This window comes from Rhipicephalus sanguineus, chromosome 6 (assembly GCF_013339695.2).
Source record: "Rhipicephalus sanguineus isolate Rsan-2018 chromosome 6, BIME_Rsan_1.4, whole genome shotgun sequence".
NCBI classification, from domain to species: Eukaryota; Metazoa; Arthropoda; class Arachnida; order Ixodida; family Ixodidae; genus Rhipicephalus; species Rhipicephalus sanguineus.
Window position 1 is genome coordinate 14,905,516 of NC_051181.1, and position 26,721 is coordinate 14,932,236.

Consider the following 26,721-nt stretch of genomic DNA (forward strand, 5'->3'; position numbering starts at 1 on the left):
GGGATGTTCTGTGAATGGCCCACATATAGTTCCAAATGCTAACTGCACAGCGCTGACGAGTAACAGATGAGCCAGTCAGAGGAGTACTGCGTGTGACGGAGTAACCTGAGGTGCAGCATGCCCAAGAGGTAGCATAACAAAGCCTTTCTGGTACTCAAACTTATGTTGTACTTCAAGGTGAAGCTCTGGGATGTGGTGCTCATCTTCTGTTGTGTCACACATTTGTCATCCTGTGTTTTTAACCATTTACAATTATTAAGTAATTTTAACTGCCTCTCCTTTGAAAGTGAACATCGTAGAGCAAAATAAACATGGCACAACAAGTTGAGTCAAAACTCGCCCGATTTTTTCTTGTAAGCAATTCGTCACTTCAAACTCTCATAAACAGGCATGCATATTTAGTGCCTTACAGCTAGTATGCAATTAATACATGAGACATTTTATGGTAGTGAAACAATTTTCAGTCTGAAACTGAACTTGTCTTTTTCATAAATAAACTTTTGTGCACTGATTTTACATGCTTTTCAGTGTTGTTACATGCAAAATTATGGCATATTATCTTTCAACAGCAACACATTGTTACAGTACCCTCAGGCCCATCTGCTGTTCTTTAGCGGGCACCTAAATCCAAGCAGACGGGCCTCTAGCATTTCGCCTCTATCAAAATGCGACCACCGTGGCCAGGATTTGATCCTGTGACCTTCGGGTCGGCAATCAAGCACAATAACCACTACACCACCGAAGCGAGTATGGAGGCCTATGGGCAAGTGCAGGACTGTAATAGTAAACTCACCATGTTTTGCATACAATGGCATCTTCTCAGTTATCTTTAAGAGGGGATCTACATTCCTGCCAAAGTTTTCTTGACGCCAGAGCCTGTGCCAATAGTAGATGGCTGGAGGCAACGGGTTGACCGCAGAGTTTGCAACAAGGGCGTACCCGTCTTCTTGAACCAGCAATTTACTTTCGTGAAGCCTGATGGCTTCAGCTGGCGACATGCCATTGTCGAAGTATGCCAAAAAGGTCTGTTTTGTCTGCGATGTTGGCGTTAGGCGAGAAAGAGCCTCTGCAGCTGCTGTGCTGTGGCTGTGGTTGTTGTGATGTAGCAGCTTTATCACAGCTGGCAGTGGCCTTTCTCCACGCAGAAAGGCATCGTTTCGCTTCGTGTTCCTGTTGACCTTCTTGATCTTGAGGTCAATCTTAGCTGGGCAGTGTGCCGCAGGTTTGCCAGGTGGTATTTCACGTTTGGACTCTTTGCAGCGCCATATTTTGTGGAACACCATCCTGCAAAGGAGTATGAATTTAGCATTTCAGCGACATGAGCAGTGACCAAAAGGGACCCCTTTCTTTACTTGCATATGCTATTTGATCAAAGGAAAAATACACCTGTGACTTGGGCACTCATTAGTCGTCTACAAAAATCATTTTCAAGCGTGTTTAACTCAACAAACCTACCCATAATGCGCTCATTAAGTTCACTCCAGATCAACGCAAGCACGACCGACGCACATTTGTGCGATTAGTGCCAGCATGTAGGGAAGGGTTTGACAAAAGTTTGTGTGGTGAGGTAACATCATGATGAAGTTGCGGTCACTGACGGAGTTAAGGTGAAAACACAAGAGACGTTTCGGGACTAGTACAGGTTCCTTGATTGCGATCAAGAGGCCTGTACGGGTCTCTAGGTGTCTCTCGTATACTTTCACTTGGTCAGTGAGTGCAACTTCATCATTAGGGTTAATAAATCGCAGGGCATGCCAGTCTTGATGCAAATCCACTAGCTACCGACAACACATCTTAGAGGCTTGGTGTAACACCAGAAATTTTAACAAGTGATCAGAGTTCTGCAGCCTGCACGAGCTCCACATTTCATTTCATGCACACCACAGCACTTATTTGTGCAAGCTGCGGGTTTGTGTCAAAAATTCAGTGGCTCTCGAAATTTCTAGGAAAGGGGATTTAACCAATAAGTTTACTGGCAAAGCAATTAGTGAGTGAGACAACTTCATTGAATATCCTGCAAATCAATGGCTTACGTATAGGCCAAACCAAAGGGAGTAGAGAGACTGTCTCTCAGGAGCTTCCCGGAATTGTTAGATGGTTTAAAGTTGGTCCTGGGGATCTGAGCTAGTCAATGCAGCTCTCCACTGTGCCCCTAGTTCATCTGTGGGGGGACATGCAATCCTCTTCTCAACTATTTCACAATCCCAAAGTACATGCTTTTGGGTGGCTCCTTTATTATTGTACAAATTACATTTGGCCTCAGGATATAATTGCGAAAGCATGCGGTGAAGTTGTACCACATTTGTGTAAGTTTTGGTTTGAAGCTTTCTCCAGTCATTCACTAGAGACCTGTCCAATTTTTCGCTAGGATGTGGAAATATACATCTCGAATTTCTATATAATAGGGAAATGTCACTGAATGTGAAGAGCCTAGCCCGCTATTACCGATCCATCTCATCCTCAGTCAGAGCCCCATCTAATTGGGCATGGTTAATGAGTCCTTATGCAACATGTTTATATATTTATTTATTTATTCAAAATACTTTACAGGCCCAACGGGGCATTGTGTAAGGGGAACATCAAATTATTATCTACATGGCTATACACGACTTCAATAATAATTGGCCAGACTCATTAAGGTTTGGGGTGGTGGTGGATTCATTCTCTGTATCTGCTGGGAACCAGATCATTCAAATTCTTCAGTAATATGAGTTTGTCTTTACTGTTTAGAATTCTTGTAGCTTCAAATGATGTCCATCCTCTGGTGTAATTAGCCGATTCAGAGTTGCTAAAAATGTATCTACCTTTGGAAGAAGCGATGGGCAACCTCCTCTGTAACCTCAGAGGCCCTGGTTTCGATTCAGCACATGCATACAGTTTTCCACTTTGTATTAATTGCTTCTACTGTAAACCAGTGTATCGAAACGGAATGAAAACCAAAAACGAAAGACAAAATATTTTTGACCAGGAACAAAAACATAACCAATACAATCTCTATTATTTCATTCTGCAGTGGAATGAATGAATGAATGAATGAATAAACTTTATTTAAACTGGTCCGGCAACTTTCCTTCAGGCGAGGGGGTGGGCACCCAGAGTGAAGCTGAATTATTTTTCATCATTTTCTGGTTTGAGTCAAAAGTTATTAATGCATATCACAGGGGAGCGCATATCTCAGGCAGAGATTCCGGAGTAAGGATGTGTTGAAATTTAGGAAAAAACAAAAAGTGGCAATCGGAGCTCCTTATGTTAACTCTAGTGGACCTTGGTGTGCGAGTCATACAGGCCAGCGTGGAGAGGGCATTCTCAGTGCTCAAGTTTGTTTTATCAGAACAGGGGTCTCGCACATCAGAAACTACACTAGTTGACGTGCTGCTTCTGAGATCATGCTGACTGTCTTGATGGGCATTGAGCCTAGCCTGCTCAGAGAATTTGTAATTCACTCATGAGAAAGTGAAATACTATGTTTTTATTGTTGCTTTAATTTAAAATTTTTGCATATCAATAAAAAAAACATTACGAACTGTTACGGAACTTTTTTTTTTTTCGTTCTGGAACAGAGATGGAATGGAACTTTTGACGGTGGAACGACACTAAAACTGAAACAAACATTTTGTTCCGACACCCTGCTGTAAACGTTGGGTGATTGCAATATTCTGTGGTGCGTCCATGAATTAGTGCTTCCTCGTCATTGCCATAGGCCTTGAGTAGAGCTTTAGTAGTTGTGCTCGTTCTACTGCCCTAATTGAATTTTGTGTGTATTTCCTTTTTAGTAAATTTGCAATGTCAATCTGCCTCTCAATCTCTGGCCGATGCAACCTTAGGTCCTTGCTGGTTATGGTAATTTATTTGTAATTTATCTATAGAGTATACTTCTGTCAGTCCAGGTACTGGCAATTCTTTCCAACTGAGCTTCAGTCAAACCTTCTAAGGTGTTATGCATGCCCAGGTGCGTTAATCTCTCTATGCTGGTGCTTTCGGGCAAGCCTAGGGCCTGTTTAAAAGCTTTCGCTACGCACATAATGATTTTGTCCTTTTCTGTCTTGTTCCATTTAAGCCTAACAATGCTAGCCTCCTTCATTCCGTGATATTTGTTTGTGACTGTCCATGCTCCTCACCTCAGGCTCGAGTTCCCCCATGTTGAAGGTAACCGTCCTATTCGTTAGGAAGTATCAGATGTAATTGTATCATCTTTCTCCTAGGTTTAGGTTGGTGACCTAAGTGAGTATGGCCAAATGTGCAGCTTTGTGGAATACTTTCGCAAGATCATAATGTAGCTCTGGTTCACATTGCGCTCTGATTGCTCTGATTATTTGCCCATCCTATGGTACCTACGCCATAAGATAGGAAAATAACTAGAACACAATTACTTATGTGGCTGCGGCAATTTTCGATTTTGTTTCGCCAACCGCTTACGCCACGTATAAAGGGGGCCAAGTGCACACATAATACAACTTAATTGAGACGGCTCATCATTGGACATTATCCCCAAAACAAGAAGTTAAATCATCACAGAAGATGTCGCAAGTTATTTTTAAAGTTATGAAGCATAATTTTTGTATTACCTTTCACACCTTGCTGTTGACTTGACGAAGTCCACAACCCACGATGTGCTCGTTTTCAAGCCGTAATCTTGTACCCAGCTGCAGGCGTCTTGTGCATCACTGATGTTCGCCCGAAGCACGTCAACGTCCGGCGACGAACTTTCATTGTCTTTAACGCATTCGATCGTGCGGCGCGCCGACGTCTCACATGCGCTGTTTTCAGTACTCATAGCCGTACAACACCGGCGTTGCAGGGCTGTGATATGCGTTGGAAAGAACAGCCGCGAAAAAAAAATAATAAAAGAAAATAAACGCACACTCTAACAAAGCAAAATGCACAAAGCACAGTCGAATCCTACGGCGACGGCGGCGTCTTCGGTCAGCGCGAGAGCAGGCAAAAACTTTCTTTAGGTTGGACGACACAAAATCAAGACGTCCGCTCGGTTTGAACGTTTCACGAAGACTGCTTTATTTGTTCACTATTTACAGTGCTCTCGTAGAGAGGGAGAATGAAAAGGAGAATAGAAATACAGAAACAACAAGCACAGTCCAAAAGAGTTTTCTCTGCACCCCGCACGTGCAACAGACTTGAAGAACAGAGGGAGAAAAGGCCTTCCCTGTGTTTTGGGTTACGGTCCCTGTGGCTTTCACTGTTCTTTCACGGGGTGGGGGTGTAGGTCGTAAAACGACGATGTCAAGGACGTTCTCCGCTCTTGCCGTACGCGCCGTCGCCTCCAAACTGCGGGCCGCTGCGGTTGCAACCCCGAAAACGCGTCCCCCCTGAGTTGCCCTTCTTCCTTCTTCCTCCTTTTGGCCGCGGGGTCTCCCAATTAAAGCTGCCCCGAAGTGGGGGGCTGCTTCCCAACATTGCGAAAATACAACAAGGCGAAAGCACAGGCGGCGACGAAAATTTCACTGGCCCCGGAGGGGCGCACGTTCACCGTTTAAAATTCCCGCGAAAGGCACCCCGAGAACGAGAGTGCGTCGTCGCGTCGGCGAGGGCGAGGCGGCCGTTGCTAGGCGGAAGTCCGCGACGGCGTCCCTGTGTGCGCGCAGCCAATAGCGCGCCGCGGCCGTTGCCATGCGTTGAGCGCTCTGCATATTACAAATGTGCTGCCCGGCAGGGGGGCGCACCCTGTCCGCGGTCTAGAGCTGTGCACTGTAAACAAGGTAAGGCCCCTATACCTACGGAAAGGTACAGCTTTCTCTTGATCTACGCCGCTTCCTCCTCACCACGCCTCTGATAGGGCGACTGCGGTCACGTGGTAGCGCGCGCCTCTCGGCGCCATGTTGAACGCTCCGACGTGCCATTTGCTGTGTGTTCGCCCCATGTGAAGTGCACGAAGTTTGAAGCGTACGTGTGCGTCTCGCTCGTATTGTCGCGATGCCGGGTTGCTGTGCGTTTGGCTGCCATAACCGTGACACTCATGGGAAAAAGTTTTTTTGCATTCCGTGCGGGAAAGAAAATGAAGGTCGCCGGAAAATCTGGCTCCACAGAATCGGCCGAGCAAACTTCGAGCCGAAATCGGCGCGGCTTTGTGAGGTAAGTGCTCGTGCGTTTTTACTCTTGACAGGCGTCTTGCTTTGCCGTGTGAGATATGTGGTGTATTACTTACTCAATGTCACGCGAAATTTCGTGTTATTTGTCATGCACCAAGGCAGTCACTTTCTCGAGCAAGTGACTGTCTTGAACACCAGATGGTCGAAATTTTCGGAGGCCTCCACTACGGCGTGCCTCCTGATTATATCACGGTTTTGGCACGTAAAACCCCACATATTAATAACTCTGAAAGAACGAATGTCGTGCACTAGAACGCTAGGTTGTGTTCCACATATTCTACTAACCTTTCACTGTGATGTGCGGATGGAAGGGCGAAGACGGAGCGAGCGTCGGAATGAAAGTGCGATAGCAAAAAAAAAAAAAAAAAAGAACCTAGCGCGCAGGATTTATCGAAAACAGTGCATTTGCGTGCAGCTCCTCCATCATATTGTCTAATTTGGCGAACCACTTCTGTGTGACAGTCAGAACTTTTTGCAAATTCGGAATATGAGCGGGGCTTTAGTTCAGCGGACCGCGGCTCATCGGCCGGCGTGTCATCATGAATTATCGCGTCACAGATTTAGCGCATAAGTTTCAACACGGTGCGGTAGTTGCAGCAGATGCCTGTTTGACGCGCAGCAGATCAAAGCAATAAATTTAAAATTTCAATCAAAGCGCAGCCATGCGGTTATTTTAATAAACGTTCATTCATGTTTAGAACGTTCTCCGATGCTTATGGTGTTTTGCTGCTGTGATAAGATTTCCACCTAACTTGAGTAAAGTGCGCTGGGGGGCTAGTTGGTATGACATAGAATGGTAAAAAACTGCGCGGTTTACGGAACACAAGAAGTAGAGCACAGGACGAGCGAGTCAACCGCGCAGTCCGTTACCGTTCCACCTAACTTGTTTTTTTCTTTTTTTTTTCATCATTTTGAAAAAAGTGAGTTGGTTTAATAACATCATTTATTGTCAGTTAACATATAAGCGTCATGCATACGACAAAAGGTGCAAGCTGCTCCGCACAGGCCGAACATCCCTGAACGGCGTACTGCGCGCACACGTCATTGGGCAGGCAAAGGAGATAAGAATGATACATGTGGCTTTACGAGCCAAAACCACGATATTATGAGGCACACCGTAGTGTAGGGCTCCGGAAATGAAATTTTGACCATCTGGTGTTGTTTAACGTGCACTGACATCGCACAGTACGCGGGCCTCTAGCATTTCACCTCTATCGAATTGCGACCGCCGCGGCCGGGACCGAACACGCGACCTTCGGGTCAGCAGGCGAGCGCCGAAACCGCTACATCACCGCGGCGGGCAGGCCGAGGAGAAGTAACATATGTGAAATGTCATGAAATTTTGATCGAACACCTTCATGGGAATTGCAGGCATTGCTGCAGTCATATATGATAGAGATAGTTTATACGCACGGGAACTATTCCTTCCCAAATGGCGTGGCTTGACATCGCAGCTGCCATGTAAGTATTTCTTGCCGATGCAATAAATACACGGGGAAACGCTGCGCTCCGAAAAGAACCGTAAACGACATGCAATTTGCTACAAATTGTACATTGCTTGCAACAGCTCTCCTGGCGCGCTGTAAGGGAATTAGATGGCGCGCACACCTACACCAACTGAGAAAATGAACGCAGAAATAATAGTCATTACACACAGCCGTATGCGAGACATGGCACGCGACCACGGCTGGACTAGAAAAGCTGTGGCTGAAGTGGCAGCGCCAGCGCGCAACCGGCCTGAAAGCTTCGCGCGTCCGCGTGGCGCGTTCGAGGGGGCGCCGCCGTCGCGCGCGAGAGCGCGCAGGAGAGGAGGCGGCGATGGCGGAGAGCAGATGGCGGTACTTTTACGAAGTATAGGGGCTTTATAAACAAGGAAGCGATGCATGCACCCTAACGGATGAGGATAGACCAATTAGCGCAGTGGCTCCACTGGGACAACGAGAGTGGGAAAGGGCAGAGAAGAGGGTTCCTAATAGCACATCAACAGGCCCTGACGGCATCCCAATTATGCTAATAAAGAAATTAGGTCCAAACTCTAAGCAAACATTAAGAGAAGCAACGAGCAAAGCAATAATGGATGGTGAAGCCCCCCATGGGTGGAAACTAAGCCGGATGAGCATGATCTATAAAGGAAAGGGAGACAAGGCTGATATAAACAACTACCGTCCTATAACAGTGACATCAGTAGTTTACAGGCTGGTGATGCAGATCGTAAAGGAAAGACTACAGACATGGGTGGAGAATGAGGGGGTGCTGGGGGAACTACAAAATGGGTTCCGTAAACGAAGGAGGTTGGAGGATAATCTGTTCTCATTGACGCAGTGTATTGAAATAGCGGAAAAAGAACACAGGCCCCTGTGGCTGGCATTTCTAGATATCAAGGGAGCTTACGATAGTGTGATTCAGGAAGACTTGTGGAGAATACTGGACACACTTGATGTGGAAGATGGAATTACTAATCTTTTAAAGGACATCTATAAAAGTGACAGGGTAGTTATAAAATGGGAACAACAGGTATCCGAACCTATAGAGATACAACGCGGGCTTCGACAGGGGTGTCCCTTGTCACCTCTGTTATTTATGCTGTATCTACAAGGATTAGAAGCTAAATTAGAGGGGAGTGGACTCGGCTTCAGCCTCTCTTTTGCCAAGCAAGGAAAACACGTTGAACAGTCATTACCGGCATTGATGTATGCAGATGATATAGTATTAATGGCCGACAACAAGGAAGATCTGCAGGGATTGATAGACATCTGCGGTAATGGGCTAGGAAAGTTCAGTAGTGAAAAATCGGCAATCATGATTCTTAATGATAATGAAGGCAGTGAGCATAAGATACAGGAAGTCACGCTGGAGATAGTGGATAAATACAAATATCTGGGCGTATGGATAAACAACGGGGATGAGTACCTAAGGGAGCACGAAAGATACGTAATGACTAAGGGCAACAGGAATGCAGCTGTAATGAAAAATAGGGCACTGTGGAACTACAATAGGTATGACGTTGTGAGAGGGATTTGGAAAGGGGTAATGGTCCCAGGTTTGACGTTCGGCAATGCGGTCTTGTGCATGAGATCAGAGGTTCAAGCAAGATTGGAAATTAAACAACGTGGCATAGGTAGGCTTGCTTTGGGAGCACACGGGAATACCCCAAATCAGGGGGTACAGGGTGACATGGGATGGACATCGTTCGAGGGCAGGGAGGCTAGCAGCAAGATAGAATTTGAGGAGCGATTGAGAAAAATGGGAGAGGAGCGTTGGGCTAGGAAAGTTTTCAGCTACTTGTACATGAAGAATGTTGATACTAAATGGAGGAAGCGAACTCGAAAATTGTCAAGCAAGTATTTAGACAGCAGCAGAATACCAAGCCAAAAGGAAACATCGGTTAAGAAGAAGGTGAAGGAAACAGAGAGGGACATGTGGAAAATGGGGATGCTTACGAAATCATCACTGGAGACCTACCGAACTTTCAAGCAGGAAATTGCAAAAGAAAAGATCTACGATAATTCTCGGGGTAGTTCTCTGCTGTTTGAGGCCAGGACGGGAGTATTGCGGACCAAGACGTACCGAGCCAAATACGAAGGCACAGACACGTTATGTAGTGCGTGTGGAGAGGAGGAGGAAACGGCTGAACATTTGATAATGTTCTGTAAAGGACTTCACCCTACAGTCCAAGATAATGGCGCGGAATATTTCAAAGCATTGGGGTTTAGGGACAGTGAAGGCAAAATAGACTTTAAACGAGTAGAAATAACCAGGAGGAGGCTAACCGATTGGTGGCTACAATCAAGGCACGAGTGAATTGCAATCCTTCAATACATAGTGATATTACTTAACTTTATGGCTAGGTGGCGTGAGCCGCCGCCCGATCTAAAGGGCACAGCCGTATACATCCATCCATCCATCCATCCAACTCCAGCGCTGGTTCCCCAGCACTTTATGGCTAGGTGGCGTGAGCCGCCGCCGGAGCTTTCACAAGCGGCTACAGTAGAACACTGTACTAAAGCCCCTCCATCGCGTCTACAGGTGCATCAACCGGAAAAGCAGCAGAAACATCATTACGAGAACGGAAATCTGGGCGAGTTTGTAAGAATTCATCGTAGAGAATGTAGCGCGAAAATTACGGGGACACAAGAAAGCAACATAAACACGAGATAGCGCTCGTCTCGTGTTTATGTTGCTTTCTTGTGTCCCCGTAATTTTCGCGCTACATGCTCTACGAAGAAACATCATGGCGGCACTTCGGCTTCCGCTAGGCGGGGAACCGGTGTAAAGGCAGAGGGGGCGGACGAGTTGGCGCTACTTAACCTAGCCGGCGGCAAACGCATGAAGGGGCTATAGTGCCTAGAATATTCTAGGCACTATAAAGTGCGCGCGTGCGGCAGCACCGAGTGAACAAACAGACGTGCCGGCGCAATCACGCTTGTTGTTCTTGTGAGGAGTACGGAGCAATAACTACGAAGTCAGCGAAGACCAGAATGTACGCATCGACGCTCTCTTTGAAACACCGCGAGTAATACAACGAGAAAGTCCAACTATCCGGAGTGGACCCGTTCACGCTGCAGGCAGGCGATTGCATAGTGGATGTGAATTTGTGACCGCTCGTCGATGCCTCCGACATTCGCGAATTTGTGGTCTTGAGGACGTGTTTTGTAACGCGACAGCAGCTCGAAGGAACGAAGCTTGGAAGGAACGAAGGAACGTTGGCGGCCACGACTTCGTGACAAGCGGCCGGTAAGCGAGCCGCGAATGAAACAAATTGCTGCCGATAGCGGGATCGTCATGACACAGGTTAGATGTTTATCTTTTCCATTCTTTTGTTAGGTGACCCATTCGCAGGCCCGCATCAAGCCTCCCGTCGAAGTGTGGTTCCTGAGGAAGGGTGACGGAGAAATCCTTGCTGCGCATTGCTCGTGCATGGCCGGAAACGGCGAGGCGTGCTCGCACATTGCAGCGTGCTGTACACCTTTGCATATTTTGCCAAAAGTTCATGAAAACTTAAACTTATTGCACTTTTCTCGAAGAGCTGATGCTAATCGGCGCCTTTGCTGCTTCTCACCGACGACACATAAGTGCTCGCTACTAGAGCACTGCACGGGCCGATTTTTCCGGCCAGGGCCCGGCCCGAAAACGCCATGCTCCGGCCCTCCCGAGCCCGGCCCGGTGTTCTTAAATGTGGCCCGTACCCGGCCCGGGCCCGGCCCGTTTCAGCTAGTTATGCCTTGAGTGTAAAGGAGGCACTGTCCAAACTTCGGTTATTGTGAGGATACCTGCCGCACACAAGATAATTTCTTGAGATTGTTTTAGGAACTTCTTTCAGTGTCACGACTTTCACTGGTACTGTGTATACTTTCGGTTAATTACGCCCGTAAACTCTTGCGGAATATTTGCAGGGCCATATAAAATATATTTGGAGTCATAGATGGCTGTTTCATGTACGCACGCAGTGCTAACCACGCAGCTTTGTTTTTGCATTTCAAAGAACGACTACAAAATATAATACCTCCATAAAGTGAAAAAAAAAACATGGCAAACATTTTTCGTTTGAGTCTACATCAATTGCATACGAACTAGGGCTGTTGAGTAAATGTAGCAAGCCTCCTGCAAACTTCATACTCGAAATGTTTCCCGAGACACAAACGCGCACATCTTATATGTACTAATCTAGGCAGTTTACCGTTGCTTTCCTTACACGGTACCCGAGAACGTCTTTCACTCACTATAATGGTGGAAACTTATATTAGGCGTTTCTTGAAATTACGTGTAGCATACCGATGGAGCAAAATTGTAGACGTCTTGTACTGTGCAATTTCTGTGCACGCCAATGCACTCCAGGTGGTTTAAATTACCCGGAGCCCTCAACGATGGTGTCTCATATAGCGTGGGTCGCTTCGAGAAGTTAAACCCCAAAAAACAACAAAAACAAAGCCAAACAACGTACAGACAACAGATACGTATGAGACCCGGGCCTAATACGGGCCTAGCTCAGGCCCGAGCCCGAAGGTCACGGGCCCGATCAAACAATCCCTTACCCGGTCCGGCCCGCGGGCCGGGCCCGGGCTTTCGGGCCGGCCCGTGCAGTGCTCTACTCGCTACTGCAGGTCGATACTCAGCTGCAATCAGTACGCCGAGAAACTGGTCGCGGTCAAGGCTGCGGTGCACAAGTTGGCTTGTTGCAGTGTCGATGCGCCACTTCTTCATCGCCGATGACGACAAGCCCATTTCGGCAACGGGCCGCACCTCAAGTTTTTTCATGGCAGGAGGGAACCAGCGCTTGGAGCCGTCTGTGCACGAGCGCTCACGCGCTCGCAGGCCGCACTCCACGTAAAAGAGGAGCGCTGCGATGTGGGAACACGCCTCGCCGTTTCAGGCCGGGCGCGGCAAGGATTTCTCCGTCACCCTTTCCCAGGAACCACACTTCGACTTGAGGCTTGTCACCTTACAAAAGAGTGCAAAAGATAAATATCTAAAACGTCCTTACAAGCTTATTTACCTGTGTCATGATGATCCCGCTATCGGCAGCAACTTGCTTCATTCGCGGCTCGCTTACCCAGCCGCTTGTCACGAAGTTGTGGCCGCCAACGGCCTCCCTTCTTTTGAGCTGCTGTCGCGTTACAAAACACGTCCTCAAGACCACAAATTCGCGAATGTCGGAGGCATCGACGAGCGGTCACAAGTTCACAGTCGGCTGCCTGCAGCGTGAACGGGTCCACTCCGGATAGCTGGATTTTCTCGCTGTATCACTCGCGGTGTTTAAGGGAGAGCGTGGATGCGTACATTCTGGTCTTCGCTGACTTCGTAGTTAATGCTCGGTGCTCCTCACAATAAGAACATGCGCGATCGCGCCGGCACGTCTGTTTGTTTACTCAGAGCTGCCGCACGCGCGCGCTTCCCGGCTTGGTTGACTATGACTTCAAAATGGCGGACTACCCACAATGCACAGCGCCTCCGCCGCTTTCCGGCGGGTTGCAGGGCGCGGCTAGCGCGCGTTGCTGTTATGCGCGCAAGAAAAGTCAAAGTTACGGTGCGCAACTCACGGAAGTTCTTTTGATGCAAGTTTTCTGTATGTTGTGAAATAATTTACTGTCGTTGTGACTGATTTACGGAGGGCGGGCGCTGTTTTAAGCAGCTATTCCATGGATGAATGTTCCTCCACGCAGCCGCTGCAATAACAGCTCGAGATGTAGAGGGGGGCTGAAGTAGCTTCATTAGGAAGCGAGGGAGGTCCAAAGGGATTGGGCTCTCTTTGGGATGCCCCAGTGCCTGGTAGATCGACGTTGTCATCGGCTGTCGACTGCAAGCATCGCCGGTGTTTCTTGCTGTCCTTTTCATTTTCGTAGTCGATTAGCAAATGTTAGCACATTTGTTGCATCTGTTTATTGTTCGACCACGAGTGACGATTTCTGCATTGTTAATCCATATTGTGATATGGCAAACATTTGCGCATACATAGGCAGGGTTTTGCATAAATAAAATCAGTTTGTCAGCGCGTGACGCTGTCGAGTGTTTCTTCGTGTCCTGTTTTATCTGCGCTGCTGAAGAAATAGTGCATTTCTACGTGCAATAAAAATATGTGTACGCACGTGATGCATGTTACTTGTTATATACTCATAATAACTATGTATAAATATTTTTTTTTTCATTGGGCATACGAACCCAACTGCATTTTTGGTAACCTTGTACGATCTACGTCTGCAAATAAAAAAAGTTTTAAGAGTACGGTGCAGATACATTTATAAGGAAGTCGAGTGATTCCGCCCATTATTGATTCGCGAAAAAAAAAAGAACATTAAGTGGGTTAGTTACACAGACCAGCTCATATATATGAAAAAAAAAAAAAAGAATAAGGCGTTTATATTCGGCATAGTGGGGTTCGAAAGGCGGGAGTGAAGTCGCTATGATCGCTACAGTGGCGAAAGTGCATTGAAAATCGTATCGATCAGCAGGACAAAAAAAAAAACTAACACCGCCAACTACACAGCCTAGTGATCGGGTTTAACCAAACTGTAGAGAGGTGTTGCAGTGTTCAGGTATACAGATGATTATTTGATTTAATTGACAAGTCACGCGCTGTACAAAGAAGTGAGCACATTCTAAACGTGTTTAAGGAAAAAGGGATGGGACTAGAATTCACTTGCGAGATGCCTTGCTCTGATAATTTGCAGTTTCTTGATACATGCTTTTAAGTTTCACTGCGGAGCATGTTTGAGGGCAGTATAACCCGCGTTCAGAGAAATCGGTGTTTAATTTCGCGTCGGCGCATTCGAATATTGTTAAACGAGGAATTGTGATGTCATGATTACGCACAGCATTGAAAAAAAACTTGCGCACATAAGATGAGCAATAGATTGCCAGCTGCAAAGAGATGAAAGAGGCGGGATAGGGTATCGCTGTATCGGCTTGCGAAAATCTGTTGGCATGTCAAAGAAAGATTAACACGGGCGTCCTCCATTCCTAAATAATGAAGAAACTAGAAATATTGCAGTTATTCCACATATGCATAAGAAGTCGCATGGCCTGAAGAACGTAGGGAAGCGATGTGGGGTTGAAGGCATGTGATTGCCGCCCCAAATAAGCTTAGTCGCATTAAGGCAGGGGTCTGCGGTGGGCAAAGAAAAATGCGGTCAGAGGCATGCCAATTGTTTTGTAGATTGTGTAGGAGTTAACCGCAAATTTCTCTTTCTTGTGTCCACATGTACATCGGCCAGACTGGTCGATGTATAAGCGCCTCAGCGAGCATCGAAATTCACTGAATGGAGCCATCTCATCTCACATCGCTATGTCAGTCATGAAAATGTAATCCCATCTTCGAAAGCACACTAATTTTGTATCGTCAACCTAATCGGACAACGCGAGAAATTTCGGAGGCATATCTGTGGTGTCGCGCCTTACCAGTTTCGGTTTCGATTGTGTGACGCAGAGCGCCACACAACGGGTATTTCATGTACGAAATCGTACGAACAAATCTCTTTGTAAATAAACTACAGTCCCATCCCCGTTTTCCGGCTGACTTGACGCAACTTCGTGCGCTCCGGCGCTGAGCCGCCTTCCTAGCCCGCCGGACGGTACCTCCGGCGGCGACACAACAAAGTGGCGACGAGGTGAAAACAATGTAAGCCTCTACATTCTTCGCCGGCATTTCCGCCAATTTCAACGTGGCCAGCCATCTTTTCTGCCGCATTACGGGGCATCGCCCCACTTAACATTCTGCACGAAATGAGGTAGGCCTCATTGTAAAAAGACAGGGCGTGCAAATACGGACACAAGAAAGAGATCAGGACACCACAAACGCAGTAGGCCTACGAGGTAGGCCTACTGCGGCCACACCCTACTGCGGCCACACCCTGTGCACGTACTGCCAATGCTTGCTGGCACCAGCGACTGCGACTCATCAGTGAACCCCGTTTCAAGCATGACTGCCGCTATTCCTCCTCCGCCGTTTTTACAAACTCCGGGCACTCCTCCCGTGCCTTGGGCTAAATGGCGCCGTGTCTTTCAGGCGTACGTCGACGTCGCCGCCGGAGACACCGCCCGGCCCGCTCTGAAGAAGAGTCTCCTGCTGAATGCACTGGGAGTTGAAGGCCTGGATGTTTATTGGACGCTACAAGCTGCCCAGGAACAGGCGGGGAACGGCGATGGCACTCGGGACGAAGGCACGCAAGATGAGTACATCGAAGCGCTCACGCTGCTCGAGAATCACTTCAAAGCGCCGAGCAACGAAATACTGGGGCGCCACTACTTCAAATTGCGCAAACAGCTACCAGGGGAATCCGTTACTGACTATGCTTCTGCACTACAGACGATGGCCAGCAGATGCAATTTCGGGACTTCCGTCAATGCCATGGTCCGCGATCAGCTTTTCAGCGGAATTACTGCACAACAAGTCCGCAGACGACTTCTGCAGCTGGGACCTACCCTTACTGTACGTCAAGCAATCCAAATTGCCAAAGAAGAGGAGCGTACCGAACTCGAAATGCAGGAGTTCGCGAACGCGCAAGTTGACAGCGTCGGATTTCAAGCGGGTACGCAAGATGACCGCCAAGGCACTTCACATTCCTCTCCACCAAAACAAAAGAATCATGGCCGCCGGCCTCCCCGACAGAACTCGGGAGGTAGCCAACATGGCCGCTCGCAACATGACACCCGTACTCATCCTTCATCGGATTCTGCGGGACAGCAGGATGAACCGCACCGATCTGAATCGAATTTCTGCTATAGATGCGGATCGTCTCAACATTACGCAAATTTTGCAAACTGTCCTGCCCGCAACCGCACTTGTTCTGCCTGCGGAAAACGAGGCCACTTCAGAGCTGTCTGCCGCTCATCAAATGTCCGAACTTCGCAACCAAACGTATAGCTCAAGTGCAAGATACTGCAGTAACAAATACAGTTACTATTCTCAACGTTGATGAACGCTCCAGCCGTCCTTCGCCACTGAAGATTTCTATTCAAGTTGGCCAAGTCAACATTCCTTTTCTCGTTGACACCGGTGCGACCGTCTCATTGCTGAACTTACAAGATTTCAAGCAGTACTTTCCGGGGACCAGACTCCTTGAATCCTACATTGTCCTTCAGGACTATTCAAAGAAATGCATTCCCCATGTCGGATAGTTCTCTACAAACGTCCGGTACAACGATACCACTGCTACTGTCACATTTTACGTGACAAAAGAAGGTTCTTCACTTCTCGGTTTGGACGCCATTCGAAGCCTCCACATACACATCGACGGCGCTACATTGTCCTGCTCGCAATTTTCAAGTACAGCAACTCCAAGAATTCCTGCTAATGCTCCGTCCGAATTTCATCACCTCTTCACCCAGGACCTTGGCCTGGTGAAAGGCTACATGCACGAAGTGAAACGCCGCCCAGGTGTGCAACCTGTAGCTGCCAAGCTTCGCAGATTGCCATTCCTGCTTCGACAACAAGTCTCCGATGAACTTTCTCGTCTTGAAAATGCAGGCGTCATCGAACGTGTTTCAGCATCAGATTGGGTCTCTCCACTCGTCGTGGTGAAGAAAAAGAACGGTTCATTAAGACTTTGTGTGGACTTGTGTGAACCAAACAAAGCTATCGTGATTGATGGGTTTCCCTTGCCCCACATCGAAGAACTTCTCCAGCAACTTACAGGTGCTGTTTACTTTTCAAAGCTAGATCTAGCATCAGCATATCATCAGGTTAACTTGTCAGAATCAAGTAGGGACTTAACCACTTTTGTAACGCATGATGGTTTGTTCAGATTCCGTAGAGTCTGCTTCGGGCTTGCATCTGCCCCTGCTGTCTTCCAGAAAATGATGTCAGACATTTTGAAAGGTTGTTCTGGAGTACTATGCTACCTAGATGACATTTTGGTCTGGGGTCGAACGCGTGCTGAACATGATGCTAATTTACAAGCAGTACTAAGCCGCATAAGCAACACAGGAATGAAACTAAACTACAAATGTGTCTTTGCTGTCCAAGAAATCCAATTTTTAGGACACAATGTCAGTGCCAGAGGATTGTCTCCTCTTGAGTCCAAAGTGCAGGCTATTGTTAATGCATCTGCCCCTACAGATTGTAAATCCTTGCATTCATTTCTTGGTCTCGCTGGCTGTTACTCAAAGTTCATTCCTCATTATGCTAACGTTGTTGAACCACTGCGCTCCATGTTGCGCAAAGGCCAAACATTTAATTGGTCGCATGAAGCCAATTCGGCATTCAACAGTATCAAAGAAGTACTGGCTGAAAACCCAGTCATCCAACTCTTTGACGAGAAGCTTCCGATAGTCATAACGACTGATGCTTCCAACATAGGTTTGGGTGCTGTGTTTCAACAACGCAAAGGTGACCAGTTAATTACAATTGTTTTTGTTTCGAGAACCTTGTCACCTGCTGAACGCAGATATTCTACTGGTGAGCGTGAAGCCTTAGCATGCCTCTTTGCTTGCGAGAAATGGCATGCATACCTCTGGGGTAGACATTTTACATTACGCACTGATCGTCAAGCACTTACTACATTACTTTCTGTTGGATCAGAGGGCCGACGCCCATTACGCATTTCACGCTGGTGCGCCAGACTTTTGTACTACAACTTCACTGTACAGTACTGCAAAGGTTCAAATAATGTTGTAGCAGATGCACTTTCCCGTCCGCCTTTGCAACTTCCAGTCTCACCAGACTTGGAAGAAGAGATAATCTCACTTGTCACTCCATGCATCAGTAAATCTGATTTACAGGCAGCAATAGCTGAGGATACTACTTTGCAACAAGTAATTCCATACATTGCTAACGGATGGCCAGAAAAGAAATCTCTTCAGCCAGAACTACTGCCCTACTTTGCAATCAGAAATGAGCTGTCCTATGTAGACAACTTAGTTTTCCAAGCAGATAGAGTAAGCATTCCTGCTTCACTCTGCAATAAGCTCGTACAGTTGGCTCACGAAAGTCACCCTGGAATTGTCAGGACTAAGCAGCGACTTAGAGAAAGATACTGGTGGCCTGGCTTAGATAGCCAAGTTGAACGTGCAGTTCGCGACTGTGTCGTATGCCGAACCGCAGATAAATCTGCTAAAACAGTTTTTGCACCCTTACAGCCTGTCCCATGGCCAGACAAACCTTGGGAAAAGTTGGGCATGGACATCGTCGGTCCACTCGAACGTGCTCCTTTCGACTGCAGATTTGCAATTACATTAGTTGACTACCACTCTAAGTGGCCTGAGGTTTGCTTTACCCATGCAGTCACTTCAGACGCAGTAATTACATTTCTGTCAGCACTTTTCAGTAGGGAGGGTTTTCCAGAAGCAATCGTCACGGACAACGGTCCACAATTTAAATCTCAAACATTTGAGAAGTTCCTCTCCGACAGAGGCATACAGCATCTTTGCTCTTCGAACTACTATCCGCAATCTAACGGTCAAGTTGAACGCTTCAACCGCGTTTTGAAAGAGCAAATTCAGCTCTCTCAACTTGAATGCCGCCCACTGAAACAAGCTGTAACAGAGTACTTAGGCACGTATCGCTTTACGCCTCAAGCTACTACAGGCTTGTCGCCTGCACAACTTCTGCATAACCGCCAACCGCGTTCTGGAATTGACATTGCAGGGTTACACCCAAACTCTTCCATTCCTTCGCCAAGTTTGGATCCTGTGAGAGCACGAGTGTTCCACAAGCAACAGGCAACTAAGCAACGCATTGATTCTAAGCGTGGAGCAAAACCTCCTAAGCTACAGGTGGGCCTCAGAGTTAAAGTTCGTCTGCCAGGGAAGCAGAATAAATACAGAGGTCCCTATACAATTCTTAGTCAAACTGGATTCAATTCCTTCCGCCTTAGTGATGGCAACGTCTGGAATGCATCAAAGCTGGTAGTTGTTCATGCTGAACAGAATGCAACTGCACAGCAGAATTCATGTCCTCCACTTAACACATCGTCCATGCATCAACATAATTCCTCCCCACCTCCATGTTCTTCTGCAGCTCCACAGTTAGTGCGACTTCCACTAACCACCTTGCAGGCACCTTCACAACAATCGGCTGATGTGCCCAGCCCCAATGCAACGCTTCTCGAAGGGGGGATAGATACGTCGACTAACATGCCGACTACGGAAAATCTTGAAACTTTGCCGCGTTCGCTCTCCAATGAGCGTGTAGGTGAGCCCCACGGCTCAAATTCTTCTACTAACCGTTCCCTTCGTCCCAAATGGCACCGAAGAAAGCCGACACGATACAAGGACTACGTTCCTTGATATATTCTTCATAATACTCATGTTTCACGTACTTATATACTACTTATATACTACTTTCATATATTCAGTGCATAATCCTGTTTTTGGGAAACATATAATGGTGACTGACACTAAGTTCCTAATCACTACTTATACTAGTTCATAAATGGGCTCATGCAATAAACAATTCATTACATCAACTTTAGTCAAACTACGTCAACTCTGGTCACATAAATATTGTCCTAATAAAGAATACATTCCTACATGTGATAACTATTGTATAAAGATGTTACTTATTTTTGCACATTTTCTTACAAGATGTTCAAGGATTGTGTGCCAACGTGTTACTTCATACAAACGTTTCAGTGCCTTACCACTGTATAATGTCATATACAGAGTACAACTCCTTTCCTTTTTAGGGGGAGATGATGTGGTGCCGCGCCTTACCAGTTTCGGTTTCGATTGTGTGACGCAGAGCGCCACACAACGGGCATTTCATGTACGAAATCGTATGACCAAACCTCTTTGTTAATAAACTTCAGTCCCATCCCCGTTTCCGGCCTGTCTTGACGCAACTGCGGGCGCTCCGGCGCTGAGCCGCCCTTCTTGGCCCGCCGGACGGTACCTCCGGCGGCGACACTACATTACGCTCTCCAAATTTTTCATCCAGCGCTGAGAGCACAGAGTCCAAGTAAGGAATGAAGATGTTACGGCGGTAGTATTCTTCCGAAGTTCCCAGAGCGTTCGCCCTGTGCATTTGGCGCGCAACCATTCGCGGCACACTGACTTCTGCACCAAGCTGTTCTGCGGTCTCCTCGGTCGCAGAATAAAGGTCCCTAAACACTTCTTCCGCTTTTGCCCTGTGCTCACCAATTGTTTCAGACAGGAGCCGCATATGCTGCTGCACCTTTAAAATGTCCATCTGGGGGCTTTGCAGCATGTTTGTCACCAGTTCAAGGAGAGCAGAATATCTTGCGATAATGGTCAGGTAAACCAAAAATGAAGGCGAGCATAGACTGCACGATAGTTGGTGTGCAGTTTCCCGCGTTTGCCTGTTCGCAGACGATGACAGTGTTGTCAGGGCCTCCATAACTTCAACGAAGTGTTGGCGAAAGAGGCAAATGCTTTTATATTTGGAGCTCCACCTGGTTTCACAAAGCAAGGGCAGCGAAGGCGCATTCTTCCTCCTGAGGGGGCTTTCTGGAAAGAACTTGATTGTCGCTTTGATGGATGCCACCGCATTTCTGATGTCCGCCGCCGTGCTTGCCTCGTTCACAACCAAAGTGGATTTTTGGGCTAGTTGGTTGTATGCTTCAGAATGGGGCATATCGCTATAGCACACACGGACGAGGAAGAGACAACAGGACAGGTGCTAACTTTCAACTGATTGTTTATTTTCGAAAGCAACAGTATAAAAAATTGGCCGCGTATCTGCGTGCTTCGCTGCAAATGTCGTCTAAAGACGATAGAAGAGGCGCGGCGTGAGATATGAACGCCATCTGGCAATACGTCGGGAAACGTGAATGCTGTGTTGCGGGCTGGTAGTCCCGGCGCAGCAGCAGGCAAGACCGGCGGTGACCAACGCGACCGGCGGGGACGCCAGCCAGCCCGAACACGCGGTTTGGCGCGAAGCGCCGAAGCAGAAGAAACGTCCGCACTCAACGAGTACTCTCCACCATAGGTCGGCAAACTCACTCATGAGTCGACTCACTCAGACTCACTGAGACTCAGATCGAGCCGTGAGTCTGAGTCTGAGTGAGTCCGGGTGAGTAATATTTTGGTGAGTTTGAGTCCGAGTGAGTCCGGTTGTGAAAAATTTCAGTGAGTCTGAGTCTGAGTGAGTCCGGTTGAGGAACATTTCAGTGAGTCTGAGTCCGAGTGAGCCCTAAGCGCAAAATATATTTCTTGAGTGAGTCTGAGTGAGCCCCGCACTTTTTTGCCGACTTATGGTTCTATCTAAACAACTTCAGAGTTATTAACAGCCTTATATCGGCTCACGTTTATACTCCTGTCGACTCACACATACTTCAAAGCACTAGTGTTTATACGCCAGCTCAATTTTTATTGATCAGAGGAGTGAGTCACGAAAAGGCGGAGGGGGGGGGGGGGGGGGGGGGGGCAGGTGACACAGGTTGTTCTTGATAAAATTATCTCGTGGGAGTATTCTCTTTCAATAAAAATGCCCTTACTGGATTGCAACCACTGATAACCTATATATGAAGGTACGAGATTAAAAGGCGCTAAGTAGAGCACCATTTATGGTAGATATTGGCGTTGACATCATGGTTGAAAAAGCTAATTATGTGCTAACGGACTCATGAGTCGACTCACTAAGACTCATTCACACTCAGAGTGTGAGTCTGAGTGAGTCCGAGTGAGTAATATTTTGGTGAGTTTGAGTGCGAGTGAGTCCGGCTGAGAAAAATTTTAGTGAGTCTGAGTCCGAGTGAGCCCAGTTCAAGGAAATTTTGCTGAGTCTGAGTCCGAGTGAGCTCTAAGGGCAAAATATATTTCATGAGTGAGTGTGAGTGAGCTTCACATTTTTTGCCGACCTATGCTCTCCACACACTCTTTTATATTCACGTCGCCTGGGTAAAGCAGGAATGCCAGAGCGGCGCCCCATGGCACTCGTACAGTGCAATACTGAACTGAAACCGAAACACAACAATGAGCTCGCGCAGAGGGCACGGAGGAAGCCAAGTTTCGGCGCAGTCGCATTTTCAGCGCAGCTTAAGAAACTAGGGTCTCTAGAATTACGTATCTACGTATTTTCTATTAAAGGAACACACCACCTAATATTTACCTAGTGATGTTGCGCCTCAGATATGCGTAATGTTTGCTTTTTGATCAACCATGCACACCAGTATGAACCTAGTGAGCCGTTCACGATGGCTGGCCCTTGTGCAAGTGGTTCAATTTTGGCCGAGTGGCTGAATCGAGGGACGTGCCGACAAACAGAAAGACAGACCAAAATTTCCGTGTTTAAGTTCCCCAAGAAAGACTATCGTCTTTAATAGATTCGTACGCAAAATTACCACTCATCGCACATGAAAACCTGCCGCGTCAAGAAAGGCCAATTCATTGGCATGTCAGCGCCACCGACGGGCAGCTGACACAGCTATCACCGGCCCTCGCGATCATGGCGGCTTCCACAATCTCTCGGGTAGCAGCAATTTCTGCGGGACAATTCCCTGTGCGTTCTGCCAGCGGATAAAGGTGGTGGATTTGTTGTCCTCACAGAAGGTGAGTTTGCAACAAAAGCCCATGAAGCGGTGAACACTGTAATGAAGAGATGCGTTAATGTTTCGTTGAAAAAAGTGAAAGCGGAAGGGAAAAAGATATGCTCTGATCTCAAGTTAGACAAGCTAACCAAGTGCATAGTCAAAAGTGATGACCTTCATTTGAAGGTAATGTTCTCAGTGAAAACTCACAAACAGGGATGGCCTTTTAGGGTAATAGTTTCGGAGATAGGCACATGGCAGAAGGAGCTGAGCGGGTTTCTTCAGGATGCACTCCGCATGTTGCGCGTTGATGATCCGTTCGTTGCTAAAAGCTCGAATGATGTGGTACAGTTCCTAAGAACGAACACTGACAAAGGTATTTCCGCCTGCTCCATTGACGTTACAGAAACCGCTGTTGAAGATTGTATTGACCATTTTGGCGTAATGACGTTTCAAACAAAGACGGGCATGTCAGCTAGCAGGTTCTTAAAACTTCTTACGTTTTATTTAAGGTCAACCTATGTTGAATATGATGGACAGGTGTATCTTCAAAAAGAAAAGGTTTGTATTGGGTCGTGTCTGGTGCCCATTTTAAGTGATATTCTTTTGGCCCTTTATGACAGACGGATCGAAGCATGCATGTCAGCGGTGAATATCACCAAAGTGTTCAGATACGTAGACGATTACCTTGTTTTGTTTGACTCCACTCAACATGTTAGTGATGTAGTTAACCTTTTCACCCATCATCTTGACAGTCTGGTGATAACACATGAGCTACCCGTTAAGGATGCCATTCAGTTTTTAGACCTAAGAATTTTTCTGTTTGAACGTCATGTGTGTTGGGATTATCACCCTCGCGACAATAAGATGCTGCTTCCATATCAATTATCCCATTCTAAGCTGGTGAAGCGAGCAATTGCCACTCTTTGTTTTGGCAACGCGCTTCGCAAATCATGCCCCCATAAGATATCTAGTAGTTTTGTTAATCAGAAGGAGCGCCTTTTAATGGCAGGTTACCCCGACCATGTACTTATCTCAGTAGCAGAAAGTGGGCTAAGAAAATTAAAGACAGATGCACAGACCTGTGTAAACAGTTCTCAGGGAATGAAAAAGGTTGTCGTGCCGTATATTACAACGTGTCACACGCCCTGAAGAAAATTGGCCACATGGTTAAGGTAGATGTGCTTTTTTTCTGCCCCACAGAAACTAATGAGCATTTGCAAGGCCACGGATCCACTAGCCAAGAGGCGTGCAGAATGTGTGAAGAAACATCAGAATCCATTTGTGCCATGTGTAAATAAGGTAGTGTATCGGTTCCCGTTTTCTTGCGGCGAGGTCTACTTTGGGCAGTCGGGGAGATGCCAGAATGATAGGCTAAGGGAACATAAGCAGAAGTTGGGCCGTTATCGTGATGGGCACGTGTCTGTGCATTGTAATGATTGTGGGTGTCAAGCGTTGTTTAAAGAGTACACTGTCGTATATAGGAATGCCGATAAGACTACCAGAGAGATTGTGGAAGCCGCCATGATCGCGAGGGCCGGTGACAGCTGTGTCAGCTGCCCGTCGGTGGCGCTGACTGCCAATGAATTGGCCTTTCTTGACGCTGCAGGTTTTCATGTGCGATGAGTGGTACTTTTGCGTACGAATCTATTTATACTGTTGCTTTCGAAAATAAACAATTGATCAGTTGAAAGTTAGCGCCTGTCCCTGTTGTCTCTTCAGCGCCGTGGTGTGTCTCTTCTTCCTTCGTCTTGTGTTTAAGTAAGCGCTGTTTTACATTTTTACCATGGTCCTCTTCCTCGTCCGTGGTGTTAGCGCTATGCCCCATTCTGATTCACAACCAAGTTTAGCCGATGCGAAGCACAGTGAAAGTACATACATGACTCGAGGGTGTTTTAGATGCGAAGTATCTTATGGCGGAGTTCAATCCGGTGGTGGTGGTGGTGTGCGCGCGTGACCACACTACTGCGCATGCGCATACCCTCTCCACTCATCCTCTCACCTTCCCATCTCCATTTCCCCCTCTCCCTTCCCCTTTCCACTCTTCCTCTGAAACGCGCGGCTAGACATGCCAAAATTCTCTCCTGCGCCAACGCCGCGATGAGCACCAGCGCGTCCCCCCCCCTCTCTCTTGTTCTAGGTGGCGTTGCTCTCGCAACGCCTGCCGACCGCGTTCCCCGCTCGCCCTGTGAGAATTAACGGCCAGGGCTAGAGGGAAGAAAAGACGCGCGTAAGCGTTCCTCTTCCGCGTTCCACGACGCGATGTCGTGGCATGACAAGAGAACGCCAACGAACGCGATCGGCAAGTGCTCCGGCTTCGCATCGCTCATGGTCGCCTTTAGCGGGAAATGGTGTAATTTTTTTTCTTTGATTCTAGCCCGTACGCCAGATATGTTGCGGCCATTGAAGAGCAGCCATCGTACCCTTGGCCTACGATGGTATCAGGATTGAGGCCAAAGTCGTCAACAGCTTTGAGAATTGTGGCAGAAAGATGGTTGCTGCATTCCATGCGTTCCAACGGAATCATGCCAACAAATTCTTCTCGTACGCCTTGAGACCTGTGTCTACAAACCGGATACCAATCGTGAGCTTTTCTGTGCCTGATATGTCCGCAGATTCATCTGCCAGCAGCGAATACTGCCCGGATTTGTTGCACGCACTTACAATGCCTCTCCGAGGGAGGTTCTCACTGATTTTGATAAGCTCGTTTTGAATACTTGCTGATGTGTACTTTGCGTTTTTAGCGCTATTGTCGAGATGTGCTTGTGGTCCCAGCGTCGACGCGAAAGCTGAGAACGTCCCTGAAAAATCCCGCTTTGTGCTTGTTTCCCTCGCAGAGGCAAATCATGCATGCCAAGAAGAGCACAGCCGCTGTAATCGAGACAAGTTTTTCTCCTTATTGCATTCCGCTTCTTCCTTTGCGGCTGTGTCGAGCTGCAGTGCGACATCGGTTGTCCTTGTTGAGAGGCGAAGGAAGTTATCTCTCCTTTTGGTTGCGTCCTGTGCCATTCGCACTTTTCATGCTCCTTGGCGGACTCGTGAAACTTTTTGTACTTGGTGAAAGCAGTGACGATAAAAGCTCCTTGTCGTCCTTTCCCGGTCACTGGCTTGAAAACGACACATTGGCGGCAGAGGCGCACCTTAAGCACACTGGAATACGCCAGCCACGGATACTGCGATAGCCACGCTGGTCGAAACGCCCTGGCTTGCTGCAGCTCTGCAGCATCCGCTTTGAAATTGTACGTATCTGGAGGCGTCCAAGGGCTAGTCAGAAGTTTCCGTTTTAAGTCATTGTCTGCAACAAAGAAAACGGGAACAATAAGTGTTACATTAGCTGGCCTCGGTATGTAATCGCCGTATCATTCTCCCAAGAATATTACTACGTTTTACTTAAAATTTTTGCTGTGTACATAAACTGCTTACATCCGTACGTGGCGCCGCTATTAAAGCGTCATTTAAACACATACGGTGGTACATGTTTACTGCTAGGCTAGTGGCGCTCCACATGATATGTCCAATTAACCGTGGACCATCCATAAATTTAGCGAACGTCTTCAACCGAAATTGTGGAAATATTTATCAGCTTTTTCTATGTGATCGTCACTACAAAATTCAAGCTAGATATCCTTGTTGAAACCGATAGTCAAATTTTTATAGCAGTCCGCCTGTCAATCGATTTGCAATAGTTTACGAAATTT

The 26,721-nt window shown here is 47.3% G+C and overlaps 1 protein-coding gene across 1 annotated transcript in view; it reads right to left on the reverse strand.

Moving 5' to 3' along the window:
* Window positions 1–75: 75 nt before the first annotated feature.
* The window catches only part of LOC119397108 (uncharacterized), a 32,941-nt gene continuing 6,295 nt past the window's right edge, over window positions 76–26,721 (reverse strand). Inside the window, exons 2-5 of the mRNA XM_049416437.1 lie at window positions 26,164–26,318; window positions 4,566–4,747; window positions 794–1,284; window positions 76–86 (exon numbers count right to left, since the gene is read on the reverse strand). Coding sequence (XP_049272394.1) covers window positions 76–86; window positions 794–1,284; window positions 4,566–4,747; window positions 26,164–26,318 — 839 coding nt within the window. The remainder of the gene's footprint in view (window positions 87–793; window positions 1,285–4,565; window positions 4,748–26,163; window positions 26,319–26,721) is intronic.